Source organism: Cynocephalus volans, chromosome 2 (genome assembly GCF_027409185.1).
Source record: "Cynocephalus volans isolate mCynVol1 chromosome 2, mCynVol1.pri, whole genome shotgun sequence".
Lineage (NCBI taxonomy): Eukaryota > Metazoa > Chordata > Mammalia > Dermoptera > Cynocephalidae > Cynocephalus > Cynocephalus volans.
Genome location: NC_084461.1, coordinates 185124218 through 185150518, shown reverse-complemented (window position 1 = coordinate 185150518; position 26301 = coordinate 185124218). Strand labels below are relative to the sequence as shown.

General features: G+C 53.2%; 1 protein-coding gene across 14 annotated transcripts in view; it reads right to left on the bottom strand.

The window, feature by feature from the left end:
- Positions 1 to 26301, bottom strand: part of NCOR2 (nuclear receptor corepressor 2) — a 216809-nt gene that overhangs the window by 119932 nt on the left and 70576 nt on the right. For all 14 annotated transcript variants that reach the window (XM_063086077.1, XM_063086064.1, XM_063086066.1 and 11 more), the window contains exons 3-6: positions 22828 to 22955; positions 20027 to 20204; positions 11987 to 12166; positions 7702 to 7815 (exon numbers count right to left, since the gene is read on the bottom strand). In XM_063086077.1, coding sequence (XP_062942147.1) covers positions 7702 to 7815; positions 11987 to 12166; positions 20027 to 20204; positions 22828 to 22955 — 600 coding nt within the window. The remainder of the gene's footprint in view (positions 1 to 7701; positions 7816 to 11986; positions 12167 to 20026; positions 20205 to 22827; positions 22956 to 26301) is intronic.

The window sequence follows — 26301 nt, the reverse complement described above, 5'->3', positions numbered from 1 at the left end:
CCATTAGACACCACAGCATCACATAGCTGGGTCTTGGATCTGGCCCAGAGCCCAGGGTCGGGGCTCCAACAGCCTGTGTCCTATGAACTATGGTGGATTCCATCTTCAACCATACCCTTACTCTCAGGGATTTGGACACCTGGGGAGGGGGCTTCCTGAACCCCTGGGAGAAAAGAGCAGGGAGCAACCCCTTTCTGACCTGCAGAAGCCAAGGGGAGCCCCAGGCTGCTGGATGGGTGCACCTGAGAAGCCAGCTCACCATTCATACTTCACCAGGGCAATCCTAGGGCATTTTAAGATGTGACTTGATTTCTAAAAGGTGGCATACTTATGATGCACCCAGAAAAAACTGTCATGAAATATTCCTAAAGATGCTGTACTACTGGAAAGACAAGATAGCACAGTGGTGAGAGTAAAGGCTTTGAAGCCAACCTGCTTGGGTTCAAATACACTTACTAGCTGTATGGCCTTGGCAAGTCCCTTCATCTCACCGATACTCAGTTACCTTGTCTATAAAATCGAGATAATTGTAGAACCCACCACATGCCCTGAGACAAGAATCAAATGAGCTTACACACCATTTAAAATCAGGGTCGGGTACCCAGGGGGCACAGCATAAAGGTTGGCTGTTATTACTGACATGTTAACGAGAGTGACAAGGGCCACAGCCACACAAGGCACCTCCCTAGGTGTACCCTGCCCTGATCCTCTACATGTTCCAAAGCTTGGATTCTTGCAGGAGCCCTTTGCAGAAGGTTTTGGCTTCAGCCTGTTTACCCTTGAGGAAGCTGAGGTTCAGTGAACACGACCAGCCCAAACTCAAGTGGCAGGTCAAGGCTGGGACCCGGCAAGCTCTGAGCCATCCCCACCACCCCCGCCCCACCTCCCAGGTCTCTCTGGGGGCATTTCCTCTACATCCTACCACCACACCCCTGCTCCCCGGCTTCTCTGGTCCTGCTCCAGCAGGGAGAACCTGCTTGTTGGCTTCTGGGGAGCTGGGGGGATGTCCTGTGTGTTGGTCCCTGCCTCCCAGGGGCCCCTACACAGGCAGGCCTTTCTCACCACATCTGCCCATCAGAGGCCAACATCTGGGAGTCGGTCAGCTCCACTCTAACCCATAGCAAGAGCAAGCTGCTTTTCCTGTCTAGACCTCAGTCTCCCCATCTACAAAATGGCCACGCCCACCCAGGTTCCAAACTCCCAGGACTTTTGCAAAGATGTTTTGTAAGGAACAAAGTGATGTGCATGTTGTCACTTCTCTCATTAAGTGGAGGGGAGACACCTCCCTAGAAAGGTGCATGGCCAGGAAACGTGGATGTGGGGCCCCACACCAAAAACTCTCCTCACCTCGTTGGCTGCCAGCTTCTTGCCACCCTGGGAACCAAATCCAAACTCCTTGCCAGGTTCAGCTGGGTGTGACCTCTCTCACTGGCCCTTGATCTCCATGGTCCCCCGGCTATTTCCCGCACACTGAAAGCCACTACTGCTTCTGGGCATTTGCACCTACTGTTCCTCTGCCAGGAACGCTGCTCCTCACATCTGTACATGCTCCCACCTCCTCTCCCCAGAAAGGCCCTCCCTGACCACCCTGCAGGGCAGTCCACCTCCCTCAACTACTCTTTCCTCAGCCGGCTGTCTTCCCAGCACACATGTGGTCAAGAGTGGCGGTCATCATCCTGCTGTGTATCATACTGACTGTCTCTCTCCCCTGGACATTGACCCATGAGGAGCAGGACTCTGTATACTCTGTTCTCTGTATCCGCGCCTGGAACAGTGCCTGGCACAGAGTGGGCGCTTGGGAATGGTCTACCCAGCTGGAAACGGAGGGTGGGCTGGCTCCTATGCTCAGGCTTTCTCCTCAAGCCAGGCCATTCTTACTCTGGGAGATGTGTACACCCCAGACTACACAATCACCTCCTGGAGTCCTGTCCTTTCTCAATGTCACTGGCTGCTGGTCCAATGCTTCCCCGCTTGGACAAGAAAAGGCCAGTGCCAGATACTTGGCTGCTGTTGTCCAGCAAGGCCCAAGCACAGGAATGACGGGCTGAGGGCACTTTCTCCAGGGCCATGGGGGAGGCACCCACACCCCTGGAAAGTCTGCCCTTTCCAAGGACATGGGAGGGCCCCTCTGCCCCTCCATAGAGGTGGGGCAGGAGGGCCCCCCCCCCCTGCTCTCTGCACCACATTAGGATCTCTAAGCCTCTCAATAACCTGTTTGTGGAGTGTGTCACTGCCCCCTTTCTACAGATGGGGAAACTGAGGCTCAGAGAGGACACTCAGCTAGGAGGAAGCCAATGCACGCAGTTCTAGGAAAATCCCAAACACTTCTCCCTGAGCTCCTCTTTCTGGCTCCTCCAAGCCCCCTCCACCTGGAACATCCCCCACCCCAATATTCCCACAGCTAATACTGGTGTATCCTTCCTGCCCCCTCAAAGGGCACCTCCTGACACTGGCTCCCTGATTGTCCCCTTCACACTCTGGTCTTGGCATACAGCAAGCACTCAAACACTGGAAACTGTTTTGCATCTTCCTGGCATGGGTACAAGGCCCAGCGTGCAGGGCACACCAGGACATGCTTGTCAAAGATGCACCCCACACTCAGGAAGTGAGCCAGGAGGACTGGGGGCCGCTGTAGCCCAGAGGGCTTCGGGCTGGGCAAACATCTGCCAGCCAGGTGGGCAAAGGTCAAGGGGACCCAGCATCCACTCAAGGGGAAAAGGAGGAGACAGGTCCTTCTCAAGATACTGCTGGAATCCTGCCTCCTGCTTGTGTGCCCAGACATGGGAAGCAGAGGTCTCTGCTCTGAGAACTGGGGGGTGGACCCAGGTCTGAGGCCCTGACCCTGCAGATGAGGGAGCTGCTGCGCACAGAGAAGCCATGGCCCGAGGTTACTCGGCTCACCACTAAGAAGACAAACCCAGGACTCAAACCAACATGGAGCGGGAGCCAAGCTCACCCTCAGCATCCAACCCCTGTGGGGCTTTGCCAAACAAGTGGGGGGTGGGGTAGGGACTCCCTTGAGCGCTGGCACTCCTGCAGGGATCCTGGGGCCATGTGGCCAGGCCTCCTGGCAGCCAAAGAGCCTGGGGAACAAAAGTCCTCAGTCTCTGCACACAGGTACACATGAGCACTGGACCTACATGACCACATACATGTGACTAGATCTGTAAACGCACAAAGATACACACGTGGACTCACATATGTACCTGAGTGGACACAAGTGCATGCATGATATAACCACACACTCCCTCACGCACATCCATCTGCACACACACACACAGCCTAACATGTGTACCCCTGGGGACACATGCATACGCACACAGGTGTACAGAGCACAAAGCACCACAGGTGTCACACATGCTGACTCGTACATGTGTGTGTTCACACATATGCACCCAGTATCCACAGGCACTTGCACACAGGAACTCGCACACATGCACATACGTGCCCGCATGCATGTGCATGGATGTATAAAGGCATAAATAACTTTGGGCCCCACACACTGACTCCTACACACACTCACACATATGCACACAGCTGTCACTAGGGCCACACACACACACACATGAACACACACACACTTGTGGTGTGTAAATAATATACAAATAACCATACATGCCCCACATAAACTGATCCATGCACACAAGCATCTCGAAGCCTCTCAATAACCTATTCGTGGAGTGTGTCACTGCCACCTTTCTACACACGTGCACACAGCCATCACAGGTACACGCGTGCATCCTCACACACACACGCACACACAGAGCTCTCCTCTAGGACGGAAGAACCAGAGCCTCACATCGACCCACTCCCTGGCCTATCCCTTGCCTGGGGACCCCATTCTAGCTCTGTCACTGCATCCTCTGCCCTGAGCACCAGGCTTCCCCATCCTCTACGGAGTGGAGGCAGCAGCCACCTACCCCAGGAGCCCCGAAACCCCAGCAACGTACTGAGCTCCTCCACCAACCACTGCAGCACTTTACCCCAAGGCTCAGTGTCCTTGTCTGTACAAGGAGCCCAACTCCCACAACCTAGTTCAGGAGCCCTCCCAGGTGTGTGAAGGAGACTCAGTGGGTGAGAGAGGTGGGGGGACTCACGTACCAAATTCAGGAGGCCAACATAGACCATGTGCAAAGCATGGACCTGGAAGAACCCCCAACCCCAGGGGCAGTTATGACAGCCAGGGGGGACCTGGCACAGGATGCGGGGCTGCAGACGGGGCCTGAACACTGCTCCGAAAGCCCTAACTCACTACCCGGGGCAGCCAGGGCACCGGGACCCACCCACATGCTCTATGCTTCATGTTTGTGGTCATTGCTGATAGTATCATTCGTCTTTGCCCTGCTTGGTTCTAATCACACTGCGTGAAAATTTAGTCTTAATCACGTCGCATGAACACTTTCCTACTAAGATGCCTAAAATCGAAGACGAGGGTTTCAGTCTCCTGCTCTGTTTCCTCATCGCTCAGCAACTGCAGGTCTATTCTTGCATAAACTGCCTCCTCACCAGCTCGTGGACGAGCCACAGCCATCTCCACTAGAAACAGCTTTCTACCTTTCCCCCGCCATAGCCATTTCTTCAGATGTGGCTCAAATCCCACTTCCTCCATGAAGCTCACCTTGGTTGCCCCACCTTCACGGACTCCCCACCACCCAGAATCCCTGCAGCATCACAGCCTGTGCTGCACAAATGGTCTCTTATTTACACATACTTCACTAGTGTTAACTGTGTGTGTGCGTTATCCAAACTCAAAGTGTGGGTTTCCTCCCAGACCCATGAGGCCTCCTCCTCCTCCTCCTGACCCCCCAGATCCCCTTTGAAGATCAAAGGAGACCCCCATCCCCTCTCTGGGCCTTTGCCTGCACCGTGACCCTCACCCAGCCCACCCACTGCTCCCAAGAAGCCTTTCCCAGCACCCCGCTTCCAGATCACGCCTCTGCCCTCCCGTGCCCTGGCCCACCCGCCTGCTCCTGCCTCTCAGGGCTCGTGGCGACTGCCTGCTATCCTGCCATCTGCGCACACCTGCCCAGCCCCCGCCCACGCAGTCAGCTCCTGGGAGGCAGGAAAAGCCTTGCTCAGCAGGCACCTCGCTGATGTGCTCTGAATGGATAATAAGCCAGAGTCCAATACTCAGAAAAGCCAGGCGGGCCCTGCCTGGCAGGGAAGCTGCGTTTTCCAGCTGGCTCAGTGTTTAGAGACAGACCCTTGTCCTCCAGCTCTCAGAGGAACCAGCAGGGAAGGAAGGAGGATTAAAATTTAATCCCATTGATCCCCCAAGGGGCAGTAAGTCCTGGCTGCTCCTGCCAAAGGCGGATGAGGGGCCTCCAGCTCGGCCCACCAGGTCTCTAGCTTCTGAGCCTCAGGCCAGACAGAGGAACCCCACCAGTCCCCACACCCCCAAACCAGAGACTCTTCCAGAGGGAAGATCTGGCTACTCACCCTCCACCTGCCCTCCCCTCCTGCTATCAAAACATTCATTCAACAAATATTTAACAATCACCTACTATGTGCCAGGCACTGTTCTGGGTGCTGGCAACACAGCCAGAAATAAATCATAGGCCAAGAATTTTATTCCCTACCCTCACGGAGCTTCCATTCACAATAAATGGAACAAATAGGTAAAATATAAATCATGACCCATGGGGACAAGGGCTAAGGGGGGACACAGGTGTTGAAGCATTATCAGGATTCAGTAGAGGGTTGGAATGGGCCTCGCTGAAAAGGGGACATTTGAGCAAAGAGAGGGAAGTGACAGAGAGAGCCATGCGGGAAAAGTAGCACCAGGCAGAGGGCTAAGGGTGCTGGCCACATCCTGGGATGCTGACAAGCCTCCAAGGCTGCTCTCCCACCAAGAGTCAGCGAGGACAGGTAGAGGTGCTGCCTGAAATGACACTCCCAAGAGCCCTGCTCAAGTCCCCTCCACCACAGACTCCTGGAGTCAGCTCCCTCGTGACTCAAAGTCCCAGCCTCAAAGCTTGCTTGCCATGCAATCTCAGGCAGGTCACATTCCCTCTCTGAGCCTCGGTTTCTTGATGAGTAAAATACAGAAAATAATAGTACCTACTTCACACAGGTCTGGAGAGGATTAAATGAAATCATGCAAATTGTAAACAGTAACAAGAAAAAAAGAATGACAAGTACAATGACAACAGTATAATAGCACCAGCCAACACTTCTTCTATGCTAGGTGCTGCCCTGAGGGCAACACGCAAGGAGCTCATTAAATCCCCACAGCCACTGTACAAGGCAGGTGCTGTCGTTACCATCCATTTACAGTCAAGGAACATGAGGGAGGTTTAGTGAAATGCTCCAGGTCACAGAGCCAGGAAGTGGGAGTGACGGAATTTGAACCCAGGACATCTGGCTGAAGCCGTGTGGCTCCTTAGCTCTCCTATTGTTGTGACCGGTGTTAGTGTCACTTGGGGTGGGAGGGTAACCCGAGCACACACACCCCAGTCCCCCAGCAGGCTGGTCCCATCCTGTGTAGTATCACTGCCTCGAATGGTGGAGGTGTAGCCAAACCAGCTGATCCAGTGGTTCCCTGGCTGGGGCTACTGCCACAGGCTCCAGAGCAGCCATCCAGGGCACAGGGACACCAGAAGCCCCCCAACTCAATTCGGAGCACTGATCTGGCCAGAGAAGATCTCACAGAAGACACAGCTGGGAAGGATGACCAGGCCCTGCGCAACAGGGGGACCAGAGGAGCCAAGGCAGGGAGGGGAGGTCCCCCATCTGTCACACTTTGCTGTGTGAACTCAGGCAAGGATGGGTCCCTCTCTGGGCCTCAGTTTCCTCATCTATAAAACAAGGGAGGGGACTCAACATCCACAGGTCCCAAGTGCATTTGGAGAAAGTCGACTGTAAATCACAGGAGCTCAGCTCACAGCAGCTTGACTGGGATGATGGGGAGCTCACCACCTCACCAGATACCTGGTTCCACCCTGGGACAGTGTAGACCTCTGGGGTCCAGCCCCTGGAGACACTCTGCTGTGGGCACTCTGAGCCCCTCCCCCACAACCAAATCCCCTCCAGACATTCAGCAGCTGCCCTTCCCAGGATCCCCAGGGACCTCCCACAGCCTGCTACAGACCCTGTGTCTCAATCATCCCAAAGGCCCCTTCCAGGGCCAAATGTCAGTGGAGGCCAAATGTCACTGAAGAACCACACCCTGCGGTCTGACAGCCCACAGGTTCAAATCCCAGGTCCACCATTTCCTGGTCATGTGACTTTGAACAAGTCACTTGACCTCTCTGGGCCTCAGGTCCTCCATATGTAAAATGGAAACAGCTACTGTACATACCCTCCTCCCAGGGTTACTACAGGGAGGAGCTGTTGAATGAATGTTAGTTGTTATTGTTAATAACAATATCGTCACCTTCTGCAATACAGGAATTTCTTCTGCAAGAGTGCCCAAAGAGATCGTCCTTCCCCTCAACGATCAACTGGCCCCGAGGCCCTCCCAGAAGCCAATGCCTGTGTGTTCACACTGCATCCACAGGCCTGCCGCGGTCCACTACAGTCTGCCCGTCTGTGCAGAACCACCCAGAAGCCACACCACGCTGGGTTGCCACCGGCTGCCCCTTCCTCCACCCACTCACAAACTGAGGTCTGGGGAGGGAGCCAGGTGCTTGGAGGTGCCCCCGCAATGCACAGAAGGTGGCTTCTGGGGGGGTAGAACCCTGCAGGGTGGGGCAGGCATACCCGGTTCTCGTCGTAGATGATCTGCACTAGGCTGCGATGCTTCGACTCGATGGGCGGCGGCGACACGGGCTTCTCGGGCTCGGGCGGCTTGGCAGCCTCCTCCTCCAGCTGTTGCTGTGGGAAGGGGCAGAGTGGGGGTGAGCGGGGGCCGCGGAAGGAGAGATGTGGCCCCCACGGTGGTGGCGGCAGGCGGCCCCCTCGCAGCCAGGGCCACGGCCGCACACAGGAAGTCAGGCTGCTAACCATTTCCTCTGAGTCACCCCCAGGGACTCCACGCCCTGGAGAGGCCCCAGTTCCCTTGAGGCCAGCTGCAGCTTCCCGGCTCTGGAGCCAACCTTCCCAGGTTCAAATCCTGCCTCTGTGACTTACCAGCTAGGGGAGCATAAGCAAGCAGCTTAGGCCTGCTGGGCCTCAGATTCCTCATCTGTAAAATGGGGCTAATCACCGTACCTCCCCATTGCAGGTCGAGGGGAGGACTGAATGAGTTAACACATGTTTAGCACTGAGTTGGGGTTCCTAAAAGCTGGTTATTATTATCCATTTTGATTATGAGTACCACCAGCATCAGGAGGGGCTGTGAGGACACTGCAGCCAAACTGTCTGTATTAGAACGCTGCTTCTACTGATTATTTGCTGCATAGCCTTGGGAAGCTGCTGAACTTCTCTGAGCCTCAGTTTCCTCATCTGGCAAATGGGGATAATGAAAGCTTCTACCCTAGAGAGTTGGTGTGAGGGTTAAATGAGCCCAGTGCCTGGCACACAATAAGCACTCAATAAACAGCTTTTCATCACCACTGCCTGTGGTCTTCATCCCGGATCCCCTCCTCCAGACACCTCTGCAACGGGCATCCCTTTGTGCCACTGTCTGCTTCATACCAAAAAGGAAAGCTAAAGACCAGAGAGCGTAAGGCACTGGCCTAAGGTCTGCAACCTACCCTACATGGTGCTACTCTGCTCACGATGCTCACACAGCCTGCACATGACATTGGAGCAGACCGTTACAAACTCAAAAAGGCAGACGAGAGGCAGGCAACACGGTAAGTGCCAGAAAATTCAGAGTCTGCTGGCCACAAAGCCTGGGTGGTTGAGCCAAGCTGCCTTGGTCCCACAGCGACTCCTGGTGGTGACTTCCAGAAGGGCATCCAAACGACCCCAAAAGTGCAAAACAAAGGAAACCAAAAAATGGAAGAGGTGGACAGCTGGAAAGGGTGGACGGGAGGGAGACTCTCTCCAGACAGTGAAGGTGGCCTTCCCTCAGGCACCAGAGAGAAATACGACCTGAGACATGTACAGTGACTCAGCTAAGAAGGCAACTCAACTCTACCAGGTCTGGAGTCAAACCATAGCTTCATCACTCACCAGCACTGTGGCCTTGGGCAAGTCACTTCACCTCTCTGACCCTCAGTGTCTTTTTCAGTGAAACCTGGGAGCAGCAGTGCCTACCTCATAAGGCTGTTTGGAGAATCAAAGAAGATAATGCACAAAAAGTACTGCTGTGTAGCAGGGACTCGACAGAAACTGGCCATCGAACGCAAATCAAACCACAATGAGACAACACTGTACAACCACTACGAGAGATGCAATCAAAAAATTTTTTAAATGAAATTAACAACTGTTGGCAAGGATGTGGAGAAACTGGAACCTACATACACTGCTGGTAGGAATGTAAAATGGTGCAGCGCAGTGGACAACAGCCTGGCAATTCCTCAATAAGTTAAACCTAGAGTTACCATATGGCCCAGCAATTCCACTCCGAGGCATGTACTCAAGAAAAGTGAAAGCAGGTGCTCAAACAAAAACTTGAAGACAAACATTCAGAGCAGCACTATTCACAATACCCCAAAGGTAGAAATAACCCAAATGTCTGTAATAAATGACTAAATAAACAAAATGTGGCATACCCACACAATGGAATATTACTCAGCCATAAAAAGGAACGAAGCACTGATACCTGCTACAACATGGATGAGCCTTGAAAACATGATGCTAAGAGAAAGAAGCCAGACACAAAAGGCCACATACTGTATGATCCCATTTATAGGAAATATCCAGAACAGGCAAATCCATAGAGACAGAAAGCCAAGAGGTAGCTGGGGGTAGGGAGAGAAATGGAGAATGACTGCTTAATGGGTACAGAGTTTCCTTTTGGGGTGATGAGAATGTCTTGGAACTGGATAGAGGTGATGGTTGTACAACATTATGAATGTACTAAATGCCACTGAATTGACACTCTAAAATAATTTTATACTTGGGAATTTTAGTTAAAAAAAAAAAAAAGCCAAAGTGAAATTTAGGAAAAAAGAAAAATCTCAAAACCAAAAACCTGAGAATTGGGGGCTGCCCTGAGCCACCTCGCTTCCAGCCACAGCCCCAAACGTGCACATGACCTGTAGCTTCCGCCTTGTCCCACAGCCAGGCCCAGAGGAACTATAGGTACCGGTCCTCCACGGGCCTTGACAATGCCTGCCTGGCCCCAGCTGGGGTCCACCTCTCTCGGAATGCCTGAGCCGCCATCCTGGAAACCCACCTTCTGCCCCCTGAGGTCTCGGATGCTGGCCGAGCCTCAGTGACCAGGCCTAGATGCTGGAATATCACCAAATCCCAGCTCTTCCATGCAAGTGACAGCACCAATGCCTCCTTGAATAGATGCCCGCCCCCCCATACATCCTTCAAAGCCCAGCTCACACAGTGCCTCTCCCAGGAAGGCTTCTCTTATCAGCCTTCACCCTACTGGCCACAGTGGCTGGGGTGAGCCCTTGATCCTACACAGAGCCCATACTTCCTTGTGTGGAGGGGATCAAGGGTGAGCCTGCTGTCCCCATTAGCCTAGATGCTCCCCAGGGTCAAAATAGTGTCACACTGACTCAATCAACAGTTTTAATGAGCACCTAATCTGTGCCTGACACCACAAGGAACACAGCAGTTAACAGGGAGACGAGGACCCTGCTTTATTTTGCAGTGGGGAGAAGACCAATCTATAATAAAACAGGATCTATATTAATTCAAAGGATGATGCCACCACCAGGGTGATGGGACAGAGAGGGGTCAGCAAAGTTTTCTGTAAAGGCCCGGATAGTACATATCTTTGGCTTCGTGAGCCACACGGTTTCTGTCGTGACCACTCAACTCTGCCACTGTAGCACAAAAGCTGCCATAGACATATATACATAAAGAAATGTAAACAAATGGGCATGGCTGTGTGCCAATAAAACTTTATCTACAAAAACCGTCAGCAAGCCATATTTGGTCAGACTGGCTGACCCCTGCGATAGAGGATGCTGGGGGTGGGGACTCCTATAATAGACTGGGGAGGGGGGGTCCTGTCTATGGAGAGAACATCTAAGCAGAGACCTGAATGATACCAGGAAGGGAACTGTGGAACAGCTGGGAAAAGGCAGATTATCAATCAAGTTTATGTTAAATAATATTTAACATAAAATTATAAAATGAATATCATGTTTATATCAATTTTTTTCTTTGCAAGTCTTTGTGTGGTTTCAGCAAAGACATGAGGATTTATTTTTAATGGTATGATCTTGTTCCCTCCTCAGAACCCTATGAGGTGGGTGTTACGTTTGTGCCCATTTTACAGATAAGGAAACCAAAGCTCCAAGAGGTGAAGTTTTCAAAACCACACAGCTGGTGAGGGGCAGAGTTAGGAGACCCCACCCGTTCAGATTCCAGAACCTGGTGATATTTCCCGCAGGTTATAGATGAGGGAAGTGAAGCCCGGAGAAGTAATTGCCCACCCCACATTACCAAGAAGTGGTAGAAATGGGATCTGAACGTAGACAGCCTGACTGGAAATCCTGAACTCTCACCCACCATTTCTGTGCTGTCTAGTAGAGCAGCACATGTGGCTATTCAAGTGTTAATTAATTTAATTTAAACTAAATTAGAAATTCAGTTCCTCAGTTGTACTAGGCAGGTTTGAAATATTCAATAGCCAAACATGGCTAATGGCTATCATAGATATAGAACATTTCATCATTGCTGAAAGTTCTACTAACAGTGCTGTCCCATACGATACTCTTATCTAATAAATGTAAAGGGCGTAAAAACCAGCTAGCACAAGAGAAGTGCTCAGCATATTGGATGGCACTGCCCCATATAGTACTCTTGCCTAATGAATGTAAAGGGCATAAAAACAAGTCAGCTCCCAGGAATTTGGAAGTGCACAGTGCATGTTCATGATTACTGTTACTAGTGTTATCTTCGCTGTTGTCACTGCTGCTGGGTTGGAGGCTCAGAGCCACCATTCTCCAACCTACCCACCCACTCGCACCTGTTTTTTCTTCAGCTTAGAGATCTGCTGCTCCACCATGGTGATCTCACGGTCCACACGGTCCATGTTCTGGATCAGCTCCTCCTTGGAGAGCCTTGGAGGTACCAGCTCCAGCTCAGGGTCAGCATGCGGGGGGCTGGGGGGAGACACTGGCTCCAGCTTGCCCGTCAGGCTACGGTCCTATAGTAGAGAAGAGACAAGTGCAGGGTCAGCTCAGGGAACTCCCCCCAGACAGCAAACCCCAAATATACCTCCAGTTTCCAGCTCTGACTTCAGGCCTCAGCACACTGGACATGTGTCCTGACCTTTGCCCTTGCCAGTGCTCCTGCCAGGCATACCCTTCCCGGACCATTGCCCACTTTCCAAAGGTCAGAATCCTTTATATCCTTCAAGATGAGGTTAAACACTCTTCCTACATGAACATTTTCCCAACCTCCTCTCAAGACATGATGCCTTCCCCCATCACTTTCCCCATAACACATCTCTCTTGCTCCATTTACCCCATCTGTGTCCTCCCACCAGACCAAACTCTCCAGGAACATGAACCAAGACGCACAGTCTCCATTCTCCCAAGACCTGGGCTCTGCAGACCCACCGTAAACATTCATTCACAATGTCCAGTGCACATAAACACGTTATAGAACCTCACATATAGCACAATCATGGCTTTGTAGAAAATATACATACATACACAAACACACAGAAAACAAACAAGAATGGGATTCAAAGAGGTCAAAAGGAGTTATCTGGGCAGTGGGGCAGGAGGGTATTTTTTACTTTCTTCTTTTTATTACTAGAATCTTTCTGATTTTCCTTCATTGAGGATTACTCTTTGTGTAATAAATTTGTTTTCACAAAAATGTGTTGAACAAAGCAACCCTGCATTTGTTTATTCATTGACTTCATTCGTGGAGCATCCAGGCTATGCTAGGAACACTCTGGAAAAAAGGTGGTTGAAAAAAAAACTCCGTCCTCACCCATGCAGCCCTGGGTTCAAATCCTGGCCTGCTCTGCCACACCCCAGTTCCATGACCTCAAGCAGCTTACTCAGTTGCTCTCTGCCTCAGTTTCCTCATCTGTACAATGGGGAGAATAATAGTTCCTACTTCGCAGGCTGTTGTGAGTCTTGAATGTGTGAATGTGTGCCAAGCACTCAGCTCAGAACCTGGCATACTGTAAGCACTCAATATGCGTTGGCTGGGATGGTACTATCTCAGAACTTGGGCTCCAGGCCTGGCAGCTCAGGCGTAACCCAGCCCCCGCCCTGTGCTATCCTCAGGGTCAAGCCAGCAGCCATTGGCAAATAAAGCCATGGAGCAGCGCCGGACTGCTACTTCCCCACCCCGATGGCAGCTGCACCCAGAGGACACAGGAGACATTATCCCCCAGGACAACTGCTGCCCCCACCCCCGGCCCCAATCTTGAGACTAGCAGAGTCCATGTCATCATCTGGCCACCCGTCCCATCCTCAGGGCCCCTGTCCTCCCCCTCATCCCCCAAAGATCCCTAGCAAGGTCTACAGGGGACAAGAGTCTCAGGATCACACTCAGTTTGCCTGCAGGACTCACTGTCACCATCTGAGACACGGGGACATGGGGAGCTGGAGTCTGGACAACCAGGAGGGTCCCTCCGCAAACACAGAATCCTCAAGGGAAATGCACGAAAGTCCCTCAACCACCCTGGTGAGGCCCTCCACACCCCTCAGGCCACCTCCACCGGGGACACCCTAGAAATTACACCCGGGACCACTCACTGTTCGGCCCACTCCAGTCCTCAGCACTCTCCATCCACTGTCCCTCAGCAGGCCTACGAGGGGGCTGCTACTTCATCCCCACTGTACAGATGAAGAAACCGAGAACCTCGAGCCTGCAGGGGCTACGCTTTTCTGTAAAGGGCCAGATGGTAAACATTTCTGGTTTTGAGGTCCAGACAGTCTCTGTCCTGAGTACTCAGCCCTGCCATTGTACTGTGAAAACAGCCACAGGCAATCCATAACAAATCCATAACAAATGGGCATGGCTCTGTGCCAATAAACTTTATTTACAAAAATAGGCTGAGAGCCAGATTTGGAGCTTGCTAGAGTTTGCTGACCCCCTGCTCTAAGCAATTCACAGGTCTTGATTCATGCCATTGCCACAACTACCCTGGGAAGGGCTAATAATGTCTTCCCCATTTTCCAGATGAGAAACGAAGGCCCAGTGAGGTTCAGCGTGCCCAAGGCCACCCAGACAAAGAGTGATGAAGCCTAGGCTTCGAGGGTGCAGGAAGAGGGAGGCTGCAGAGGCTCCCAGGGCAGGAACGAGGTCCCAGCCACACATCTGCTCACCCCACAGAACTACTTGGCTGGGCAGAAGAGCCAAGGACCCCCTGAAATTAGAAGCAAAACTGTGTGTGGAAAAAAATTCCTAGAAAAATACTCAGAAGGAATGCACATGAGTGTGTCAGTGGGGGTGGGGGCCCTAACTGCTCCCCAACAGGAGGTTGAGCAGGGGGCCGTGGACTCCTGACCCCACATGCGGCAAACCAGAAGTGGCTCTCGAATCTGGCACCCCGGGGCCTTTGCACAGGATGTTCCCTCTGCCCAAAGCACTGGATGCCACTTCTGGCCAGCTGACATCAGACGCCTCTCCCAACACCACCACCCCGGTGAGGCTTGCTGAGGCTTGCCTTCCCCCCCGTGCTCCCTGGGCTTAGCTGGTCTCTCTGTAGCCTCAACCATTTCTCAGGGCTCCTGAGACAAAAGGGAGCAGCAAACATGGTTCCTAGTCACATTACCTTCTGCAGGGATGTCTCCCCTTTCCCCCTCTGCTCTCTCCCCTGGACAAAGAAGAGACGAGAGAACGAGAACAAGGATGTGCAAGGAAGGGCTATATGGGATCAAGGTCACCCCCAAACTGTAAGACCAAACTGTTCACCTACCCCAGGAGTCATTCTCAACAGCAACATCAGCAAAACGGGTTCCATCCCCAGAGCAGGTGGGGGCAACACCAGGACTAAAAGCAGTAGTCAGCAACCACTAGAAACTGTTGGAAAAGTGGCTAGAAACTTATATCCCTAAACTCTCAATGGGTGAAAGCAAAGCCCTCTTCTTCACCGGGTTCTTCCTTACTGTTCAGGCTCCACTTTTATGCTCAGTAAAAATGCACAAGTAGGTCCATCAATTCATAAACAGATAAACAAAATGTGGTCTATCTGTCCAATGGACTGTTACTCAGCCATAAAAAGGAAAACAGCATGACACCTGCTACAACACGGATGAACCTTGAGAACACGATGCTGAGTGAAAGAAGCCAGGCACGAAAGGCCGCATGGTGTGTGAGTCCACTGATGTCAAATGTCCAGAACAGGCACATCCACAGAGACAGAAGGCAGACTCGTGGTTGCAGGGGCTGGGGGAGGGGGAAAGAGGAGTGACCACTTAATGGGTATGGGGTCTCCTTTTGGGCTGATGAGAACGTTTTGGAACTACAGAGGTGTCGGTTGCACACTGTGAATATACCACCCACCAACGAACTGGTCACTTTAAGACGGTTCATTTGATGTTGTGTGAACCTCGCCTCGATTTCAAAAGAAGAGGCACACCCACAAGGAGTGCTTCCCTGTGCTGAGTTGCCCAGGACTGGGGCTGAGGGGCCAGGCAATCAGGTCTTCAGGTGGCCCTCCCGAAGATGGCTGCCTGCGTGTCACCCAGAGGCCGAGGGAGGAAAACGAGCCGATACCCCCAACTCATTGCCCTGGGAGCGGCAGGTGCCATTTTCTTCACCAGATGCCCTTGGTGTGAAACTTCAAGCCAGCATTGAAGAGAAAAACTTACTATGCAAAATTAAAAGACAAAGAAGGAGCAAAAGCCCCCAGGACTGAGGGGGAACCCCTGAGGCTCCCCACGTCCCAGCTCCAGGAAGAAATGAGCCAGCCTCAGAGACTCACAATCCCCCCTACCCTGGCCACAATGACAGGATCCAGGACAGGCACGGACCCACTCAATGAGAAGAGGAGAAGCAGTTTGGGGCTGAAAATGTGGAGAGAGGAAGGGAGAGCTCCCTCTTTTTTCTGGACTGGAACCTGGGAGAAATCATAAGCTGCCTGCTTGTTAACACACCAAGACCACGTGAAAGATGGTAGAGACACAAAATGGACAGAGATGGGGTCCTGATGACATCATGTCACCTAGATCAGGCTTTGCATGAAGCTAACAGACCCCTGAACTTCAGTTATGTGAGCTACGATGCGTGCTTAAGCCAATTTGACAGGGGCTGTCTGTCCCTTTCAGACAACAGAGCCCCAACAGCCGAAGGGACTTTCAGAGGTGGTGCTGTTTATGATGCTTTGAAAAGCTCCTTAAGACAAAGTTTGGTGACCTCCAAAGGAAGCCTCTGATGCCATGGGATACCAGAAGCTCAAGGGCAGGGAAGCATTATAAAACAGAGAATTTTTTACAAAAAATGAACACACCGGGGCAGAGGGGGACTATGCTAAAAACCCCATCGAATTCCTGTCTCATGCATCCAGAGAATTCCACACAGCAGATGCAAAAAACATCTGAACACTTTCCGAGCTGTGTTCTCCTCTCCCCAGCTTCTTCTCTTGCCCAAAACTTGCTCAAACTTTCCGAAGGCTCTTAACAGCCTGAAGCAATTACAGTGGTTGGTCCAGGCAGGCCCCAACGCTGGGCCCACTACTCCCCTGCAGGGTCCAGGAAGCAAGGAGAGAGAAACACACAGACATAGAGACAGAGAGAGACATAGAGACAGACAAGACAGACAGACAGAGAGATGTAGAGACAGAGACACACACAGTTAGGCAGAGAGAGACAGAGACAGAGATGGACAGAGAGACAGAGACCAGAGACCGATGGCAGGCAGGGAGGGAGGACTCCTGGCAGAGGGAGCCCCAACAAAGACAAGGAAAGTGCAGGCCAAGCAGAAAGACTCACAGTAACTGTGAAGGGTGGAGACCTTCAGGGGAAGGTGCGGCCCTATTCTGGAGAGACCAGCTGGGGGGCAGCAGAAGCCTCTTGGGGAGCCAGCCTGAAACACCCTTTTAACCTGTTCTCTGGGCAGAACCGGATGTGAGTGGGCTGGGGGACAACAGCCCACAAAGGTCGGGTCCCCACAGAGGAAAGAAGCCGCCTGGTTGGGCTCTGAGCTCCCTTCTCACACACTCTGACCTGCTGGCCATCCAAACCCCACTTTCAGGAAGTTTTTCAAATGGAAATGTCCCTCCCAGGAGGTTGAGCTAAAATTCCCTCCTGCCTTTTACAAAAAAAGGAAAAGGAACAGACTCAGGTGTTAATGGGGGATCCAGGCAGAGGGAGTAGGGTAGCCTCCCCAGGGAAAGCAGAGGGGGAGCCCTGAGTGGTGGAAGCACGGGGGAGTGGGGGGCTGGGCTGCAATCCTGCTCCCCCAACTCTCAGCCTGGGGCCTCTCTCTCCACTTCATTGGGCTGGGAAAATACAATGGAATGACACTCACTGGACTTGGCACAGTACCTGGCACATAATAAGTGCTCACTTAATGTTAACTGTTGTTATCATCATTACCACCACGTGAGTGCCTCCTTCATACTATCCTCCCAATGAAGGACCTGCCTCAGCCTGAAATTCTGCCATTTGATCCTATCCAGAGGTGTCAGGCAGAGAAGAGGACACAGCAGGCCTGAGTGGGCCACTTTCCTTCCCTGGCCTGGCTCCCAGTCCCCACCCCACCCCCACTAGTGCTGCAGTAATATGATCACTGACCTCACCCAGCAGCTGGGAGGCCTGTGAATGAGCTAATGTGTGTCCCCACGGTCATGAAGGAGCCTAATGGAATTGCTCAGCACTATGCAGGGAGGGGCATCCATCACTCAGCTGGCCAGGCACCAGGCCGGCACAAGGACGAAGATGTCACCTGGACATGGTCCCCACCCCAGCACCGGTGGTCAGATACAGCTTCTGGGTGACCCTGAGGAACAAAAGCTTCTGGGGCCACTGCCTGCAATCCCTCATTAGCACTGCAGTCAACTTCCTCCATGTAAATCAGAGACAAAATGAGCTTCTAGCCTAGACTGTCCTGAGTTTTACTGAAATGAAGGAAGGCAGGCAGGAAGGAAGTGTTGGAGGTGTTGAGTTTAGGGGGAGGGAGGCTGGCTGGGCTCCCAACAGCCAAGGAACCCCCCCTCCGACCCCCAAGGGTGCAGTGCTGGAAGGAGGGTCCTGGCACTGACACTAGTCCCAAGCCCAGACTCAAGTGCCGGTGGCTGGGGCTCCAGGCCACAAAGATCCCTTCAAGGCCATCAGGGACTCTCAACCATGGCCCAATCTCATACCCTGGGGGACACAGTGGAGGCACAACCTCAGCCATGAGCTGCCTTAAGGGGCCCTGTGGGGCTGGCCTTAGGTCTCCCAGTTCCAGGCAGGCCCTGGCAGAGCAGTCAGGGCGTGGAGTGAAGGAAGAGGCATGTGCCTCACTGAGGGGAGGGCATTCCTGGCTGAGGGCACAGCTGGTGCAAAGGCCCCAAGGGGGAAAGCACCGGTGTGTTTGAGGACCCCCGAGGAGGCCTGCGAGGCTGTAGCTGAGGTGGGTGGGAGAGGGGATGAGGTCACAGAGGTAACGGGCTGGATCATGCCAGACCTGCAGGCCACTGTGAGGACTTGGGCTTTTTCGCTCCCCTGTGACAACCTCAGGGAGGGGGCCTGCCCTGGTGGCAGGGAGGCTAAGCCAACCAACATCCACACGGACAACCCTAGCACCTGCCTTCCCTGGCCGCAGGTCAGCCCTGTGGCACCTGGCAGGTGTGCAGGTGTCAGGTCACAGCCAAGCAGAGCAGGAAGCAGGACCGTCCCAGCCTCCTGCCAGCCCAAACCCATCCCAGTGAACATTCCAGGGCCCACGCTGGTGTCTTCTCTCCCCAACAAGAGCCTGAGTCTGGCCCAGGTTGCCTGGCTTTGGTATTGCACAACCTCCAGCTGGACCAGCTCAGAGTGCTGGGCACTTCCTGTGTGCGGCTCACAGCCAAGCCCTCTACCTAGATGACCCGGCTGACACCCTGTGCATAAGGACACAGAGTCAGTTCTGTTACTGTCCCTGGATGAACAAGGAGAACACAGGCTCAGTGAGGCACAGTCACTAGCTGAGGCCACACATCTGTGGTGTGGGGGTGGTGAAAATTGCACCCAGGTCACCTGAAGGTAGATCAACAGAAGGCCCTGGGGTGGGTGAGTGCACAGGTGAGGCCTGGGGCGAGGGCAGCCTGTCACTATCTGGAATGGCAGGCAGCCCCCATGGAGACACGGAGGAGCCTCTAGTTGCCCAGCTCCCCTGCCCAACACTGGCCCCATGGTCGCTCAGGCATGGGTGGCTGCACTCAGCACAGCCCCACCTTGTGCTACCTGGCGCCCCAAGGAGTGGCCAGACTCTGGACAGCAAGAAGGAGTGTTTGTTGCCCCCTACCAGGGGCTCTAGGGTTCCAGGCCATGCCCTGACCAAGATCCGCCCCCTTGGTGCTGAGCCAACTCTGCCCCATGTCACTTCAGGAGTCTCTGGAGCATCCCCTCCCTGCCTCTCAAGAATTCAGGAGTCTCAGAGGCCCTGCAGATCCCTGAGCTGGCTGCCTCACAGGCCAGGGTTCAAGTCCCAGTAGCCGCAGAGCTTGAAGGGGTCACTGAGTATCGTGTTCCAAGCAAGCAATGAACCAAATAACCCAACCCTAATCAAGCACTCAGTGTGTGCTAACGGCTGAAAATAAGGGCTGTCATAACACCCCTTCAGATGGCAGCTCTCTGCTGCGTGGCTCCCCAGGGCCCCCATCTCCCCTCCAACCCCCAGCCAGCCACAATGGCCACATGTCAGATCCTGCCTCAGGACCTTTGCACTTGCTGCTCCTGCCACCTAGAATACCTTCCCCAGTTCTTGCTCCTCCTGCCGCCCAGCCTCTATATACCCTGCATTCGGTCCCACCTCCAAGGCTTTACCCAAGCTGTCCCCACTCCCTGCACACCCACCCCTTCCCTTCCACGCAGCACAATCAGCAGAGGAGCTCCTGGCTGGAGCCAGGCATTACCTTGGTGAGGTCCTCGGACCCGCCAGGCTGGCCACTGGCCAGCAAGGGTGACGGCCGGAGCAGCGGGTCAGGCAACAGCTCCAGGCGAGGGCGCTTGCTCTCAATAAACTCCATGTCTGACTTGCCCAGCTCCGGCAGGTACGAGTGGGACTCTGGTCGCAGGTGGAGCTCCTGGGACCTGCGGGAAGCAAGAACATGTGGTGTCACACAGAAGAACAAGGCTCTGAGACCCCCGAGGTTCCAACTGCCTTCCCGGCTGAGCACTTACTGCGTGCTGTGCTCAGGTGACCCTGAGAGAAATGTGCTCATAAAAAGCCCGCCTGTCCAAGGCCGCACAGCGAAGCAGGACTCCCACACAGCTTGGTCTCCTTCAAGCCCACACTCACTGAGGACGTATGTAGGAAAGGAATGTGCCAGAGCTGACACGAACACCTGCTGGTGACTGCCACTCCCTCACTACTCAGTGTGGTCTGAGGGCCGGCAGCATCAGCCCCACCTGGAGCTGGCTAGAAATGCAGAATCTGAGTCCCACCCCAGCCCTACTGAATCAGACCCTACCTTATAACAAGATCCCCAGGTGACTCATGGGCACAGGGAAGTCCAAATAAGTGCTGAGGGTCCAATGCAGACAATAGCACATGTGATACCATTTCCCTATCACCCACCATGGCAGACACCACCAGCTGATCACAACACACTTGCTGCTACCCCTGGCGTAGTCATCTTCTCAACTCAGCCCAGCAGCCCTGTGCAGAGATGGGAGCTGTCCAGCTTAATCGCTCCTGACCAGTTCTCCTAACCCTCCTCCCCAGTTGGCCCACAGAGGGCATGGCCTTGTCTAAATGAACCCAGCAGAGCTGGGACTCCTGGCCTCTACCTTCCAGGCTCCAGCCATCAACCACTAGGCAGAGCCCAAACGCTGCCCTTGCTGAAATGCTTCTCAAGTTGTGCCTCTCCATACACTCAGAGCAGAATACAAATTCATTCCCTTCACCCACAGGCCCTGCCTGATCTGGCCCCTGCTCCCCTCACACACTGCACTCCTGCCTCAGGGCCTTTGCACATGCTGGGCCTGTGCCTGGAGCCCTTGCACACCAGTACCTTCCACACTACCCCTTCTCCTTCATGTCTCAGGGCAAAGGGTGCCTCCTCCTCAGAGCGGTCTCCTTGCCCCTAGCCGCCTCTCCAGCCTCTTTCTTTCTTTCTCCACAGCCCTTGCCACCTACTTGGTGGTTCACAGGTGTGTGCTGGCTGCCTGCCCCGCCCCAGAAGTTCTGCTCCACCAGGGAGGCACCATCCACCTGTCTTGTTCACTGTCGTACCCCAGTGACTGGCACACAGTAGGTGCTCAATCGTGCATGCAGACTGACCGAGTGCTACTACTCGCCACATGGGCTGGCGCCATGCTGCCAGCTTCACCTGGAGAACAAGGCTCTTGCCCCTCTGAGCTCTCTTCCCTGGAGGACCCTCTAACCTTTTTCTCACCAAAACTGGGTCCCAGGACGTCCATCCTGCATGTCTCAGAACTGAGGGCTTCCCCATTACAAGGTCCTTGGGAGGAAGCTTGTGGCTTTTTCATTGAAATGTGAAAAAGGCACCATACTGGCTTAAATAGTGTCTCCCCAAAATTCATGTCCACAAGAACCTCAGAATATGACCTTGTTTGGCACCAGGGTCTTTGCAGGTGTAATTAAGCTAAGATGAGGTCATACTGGATTAGGGTAGGTCCTAAGTCCAATGATTGGTGTTCTTATAAGAACAGGAGAGGATAAAAAGACACAGAGACACAGAGGAGATGGCCATGTGAAACAGAGGCAGAGACTGGAGCAATGCACCCACAAGCCAAGGAACGCTGGGGACACCAGAAGCTGAACAAGGCAGGAAGGATTCTCCCTACAGGCTTCTGAGGGATCGTAGCCCTGTAGACACTCTAATTCCAGATTCCTAGTCCCCCAGAACTGTGAGAGAAGGCATTTCTGTTGTTTTAGCCCCCCAGTTTGTGGTTCTTGGTGACAGCAGCCCCAGGAAACCAACACAGGCACCTCCTCCACCAGCCCCACCTGCTCCAGCAAGACTGCAGTGTGGCCCTCAGCAGTGGGCTCCCTTCATGGCCCTGGGACACCTCCACAGGTACATGGCACCATCAAGGGCTCAGGCCTGGTCTCTTGAGTTCTAATCCCAGCTGAGTTAACACAGACCCATCCCTCAACCTCACAGCCTCAGCTGCCCCTTCTGAGAACTGGGCACAATTTCCCACACTTCAGCTGCCTCCATAGAAGTTCCAGGAGAAAGAGGGAGAAAGAGGGTGGCCAAATGGCCCAGAATCTGTACACTGAGAGCCCTACATGGCTCTCCTCTCACTAGGGTCCCGCCAGGCTGCCCTGGCCTGTTCCTCTCCCATTTGGCTTAAGGGAAGGCTGGCCCAGCATGGGGCAGACATGAGAGGATCTGGACTGCCAGCTGGAGAAAAAGGGAGAAGCGAGGGAAGGAAGGAGGTTCTCCATGTGCACCAGGTGTGAACATGTCCCTTCCAACCAGCAACTAGCTCTGCTCCCTCTCCTGCCCAAGCCGCACACCCACAGAGGCCACTGACAGTCCACACTGGAAGTCCAAGGGCCACTTGGCTCTTCCCTGCTTTGCCCAGAGTCACAGCCACAGCAGGACAACAGCAAATGCACAGCCTAATGCTCCCTTATTTAACACCAACCCAGCCAGTTCCTGTTCCTCCACGGGCCTCTACTTGTCCATCTGAGAAATGGCTCTGTAGTGCTGAGCAAGGAGGCGAGCAAGCCTCTCCTCACCGTTCATTTCCGGGCTGAAATTCAGACAGCAGGGAGGGTCTCCTCCTTTGGGGCTGGATGATGGAGCCGGCCGACAGGTGCGAGGCGTAGTCTCGGGGGTGGTGCTGGTACTCGAGCAGCCCGACATCCTAAAGAAGGGGACAGAGCAGTGAGTGAGCACAGGTGGTGGGTCCCCGGACAGTCATGGACATGGCAACGGGGTCAGGCCACAGGCTCCCTGCCCAGTGCTTGCTTCTGCCCCAGGCACACAAGCCCATGTCCTCACCCAGCCCTCTGAGGACACATCTGGCCAGAGGTCACTCCTGAGGCCGATTGCCAACAAGGAGAAGTAATACATACTGCTCAACAGGCACTCTGCAAGGACACTGGGCTGAATCCTCCCACACAGCCTCCTTGGAACCATAGCGCTCTATGATTGTGCCCACTTTCCAAATGACACAACTGAGCCTAGGGGGTTCTGTTGCCTATCCAAGGCCACAGACTGGCAAAGGCCCAGGGCCATCTGTCTGCAAAATCTGCTCCTCACCACTATACCTGTCTGCCAGCCACAGTGGCCTTGAGGAGGGGCCACCCCCACCTTCCCACCCTCCCACCCCACCGCTGCCAAGCAGATTGTGGGTGGGTCCATCCAGGCAAGAAATTCTAGCTGGGAAACACAGCACAGCAAAGACCAGACTACAGATGCATGAGGGGCGGCATTATTTGTAAAAAACAGAAATGCGTTAGCAGAGAAAACTGGAAAAAAGGAGCATCCAAGACAGGGTTTCAAAACAAAGTGTCCAACTTAGGAGCATCTCCATCCTGTCTTGTAAAAGAAAAACTCACACACGTCTGGCACATCTACAGGCACAGATCAATGTCAGAGGACAAACATCAGGCAAAATGCTCCTTCTTTAATAAAATGCCACCCATTGGCAAACTTGAGTCAGACTCCTCTGAGCCTCCTTGCAACTCAGCCTGGAGCAAGGCCTGTCCTTGCTGGGCCTGCACAGCCCTCTCTGCTCATCAACTAGAAATCCCAGCTGTCTCTGTTGTGCTCAGAGTTGAGCCTGAGCTCTCTCTCCTACTGCAACCGTCTTGACCCCAATTGCAATAGTTCTGAATAAAGCCCTCCTAACATTCGAACAAGTGCCAGAATAATTTTCACTTTAACTCATTATCCATTACCATCCAGGGATAAACTCAATATTAACAAATTAGATGTACACCCTGATTTGGGAAATGTTAAAATGTTTAAAAAAAAAAAAAAAAGATAGTTACAAGCTGCTCAAACAAGAAGACAATACCAGTCTCACTCATGTGCTGATCCTAATCAGTTAGTTCTGTCTGTCTGGAACATTCAGTTATACAGTGTGTGGCAATCAATTAGTGATGTCTGACATGGGTAAGGCTTCAGACAGAGCGCAATTGCAAGTGTCTTAGTTCCTTCTTGGCACCTTTTCTTAATTTTCCCAATTTTCTGTAAAAATCTAGTCATTCTTTTGTTGTCTGGCTTTTTTTTTTAAAGCAGTTATTTTTGCAAAGAGAATAAGAGATGGATACCAGGTAGGTGAGTTGAGAATTTATCTGTTTCAGACCCTACAAAACAAGCATGTAAGAGGCTGGGAGCCAAGAGGCTAGAAAGAATGAGTATCTGGAATCAATCTCAGAGGCTGGAAAAGATGAGGGACAAACCTCCCTGGGCAGACGAATGTGGACACAAGAAGCTGCAAGGCCTCAGGCTGCATGTTTCTGTTGTTCCTATTACATAAACTCTATGGGCCTCAGTTTCCTCACCTTTGAAATGAACACACTTCCAACCACTAATTCCCCGTAACTCTCTAAGGGATCTCCCCAAGGCTGAGGGCAGTTTCCAGAAGGCAGAAAGGGCTGAGCCTCCTCTCCCATCCCACAGCGTCAAGCACAAGACACCAGATGCTCACAAATGGGGAGGAGGAAGAAGATCGAGGGGCTTGAGGGAAGGAGGGAGGGAGTGGAGGAGGCCCCTGGACTGGCAACGATGAGACTGCCAGGCAATGGTCTCCCACGCACATGCAGAGGCGTGAGGAACTTAGTGAGCCTCGTGTCTGTCTGCCAAGAGGAAAACTCCCTCCACTCTGTCGCACAAAGCAAAGTGAGCAAAGAGGCAAAGAGGCAGACAGTCCCCTCCCTCGGGAGAGGCCTCCACAAGACGGTGCCTGCAGCTGCCAGACGAAGCAGGAAAGGGCACAAGGCAGCACGCAGCCCCTGTGGTTGGACTCTGGAGTCTACTGCACAGACTCTGGCCTCAGTTTCCCAATTTAGGAGTTCCTCCAAGGAGCATCTTGGGGGCCATTTCTGCAGGTGCCCACACTGGTTTCCACCCCGGGGCTTGAAACAGATCTCCAGGGCTGAATAGCCTCCATGGGTAGCTCCACACAAAGATGAGAAACTGAGGCACAGAGGTTAACGAGCTTGTCCAGGTCACACAGCAAGGAGGGGCTAGGTTCTGAGATGCAAGATGGAGGCTAAGCTTGGCTTTCTGCAGAAGGGACAGGCCACAGGCTCTGAATCAGTCTCAGCAGGTGACAGCAGAAAACCCGATTTGGGGAGAGGGCTCCACCCTGGCCTCTCTGCATGTTTCCAGGGCTGCTGCTCAGAAAAGGTGGGGAGGAAAAGCATATCCAGGTGAGACAGTCTCTCAGACTCTGTGGACTTTCCCTAAGCCATGGTGCTTCTAAAGCTGGAAATTGAAGCTGCCAAAAAATGATGCCCTTAAAACTCCTCGGGTAGGTGACAGGCAGCTGCAGCAAAACAATTTACCCAGGAGGGAATCCCGGAGGGCCTGGGCATCCGGTCCTCAAGTCAAATACTGGAGCCAGGTTCTGGGGGACATTTGAACAGGGCTGGGAGGAGGGTTTGCTTTGGCTGGAATGAGAGGGTGGTGCTCCTCTCTGGCCCCCCAGACAAGGCTCCTTACCCCAGAAGGGGTCAAGAAAGTATCTGGGGCCACATGTGGCTGCAAAGGAAGAATTCAACCCATTCCTGGAACCTGGACTCTCCTGGAATGATGGGGGCTACAGTCAAGAGAGCTCCCACCACAGGACCTTTGCATGTGCCATTACCTCTACCTGGAACATTCCTTAGCCAGATTTCCACATTCCAGCCCTCTCCCTTCCTTCAGGTCTCAACTTCATTGTCAGTTTCTCAGTGTGGCCTCCTCCCCTGACTTCCTACTTAATTTGGACTCCCCCAACCTCAACCCTCCCTCTCTCCTCCTTCCCTGCCCGTTATTCCCCTGTGAGAATGTCATCTCCCTGAGACAAGGATGCTTATCCCTTTTGCTCACAACAACATCCCCAGGGCCTGGAAGAGAACTGGCACAGGAGATGCCTGGTTAGTATTTGCTGAATGAAAACTGGATGAACAAATGAATGAATAAATGAATCTCCCCGCATGGGGCCTTCAAAGAGGCTCTCTCTGGGGGGCCAAACCATACCACCAGAGCCTCTCCTA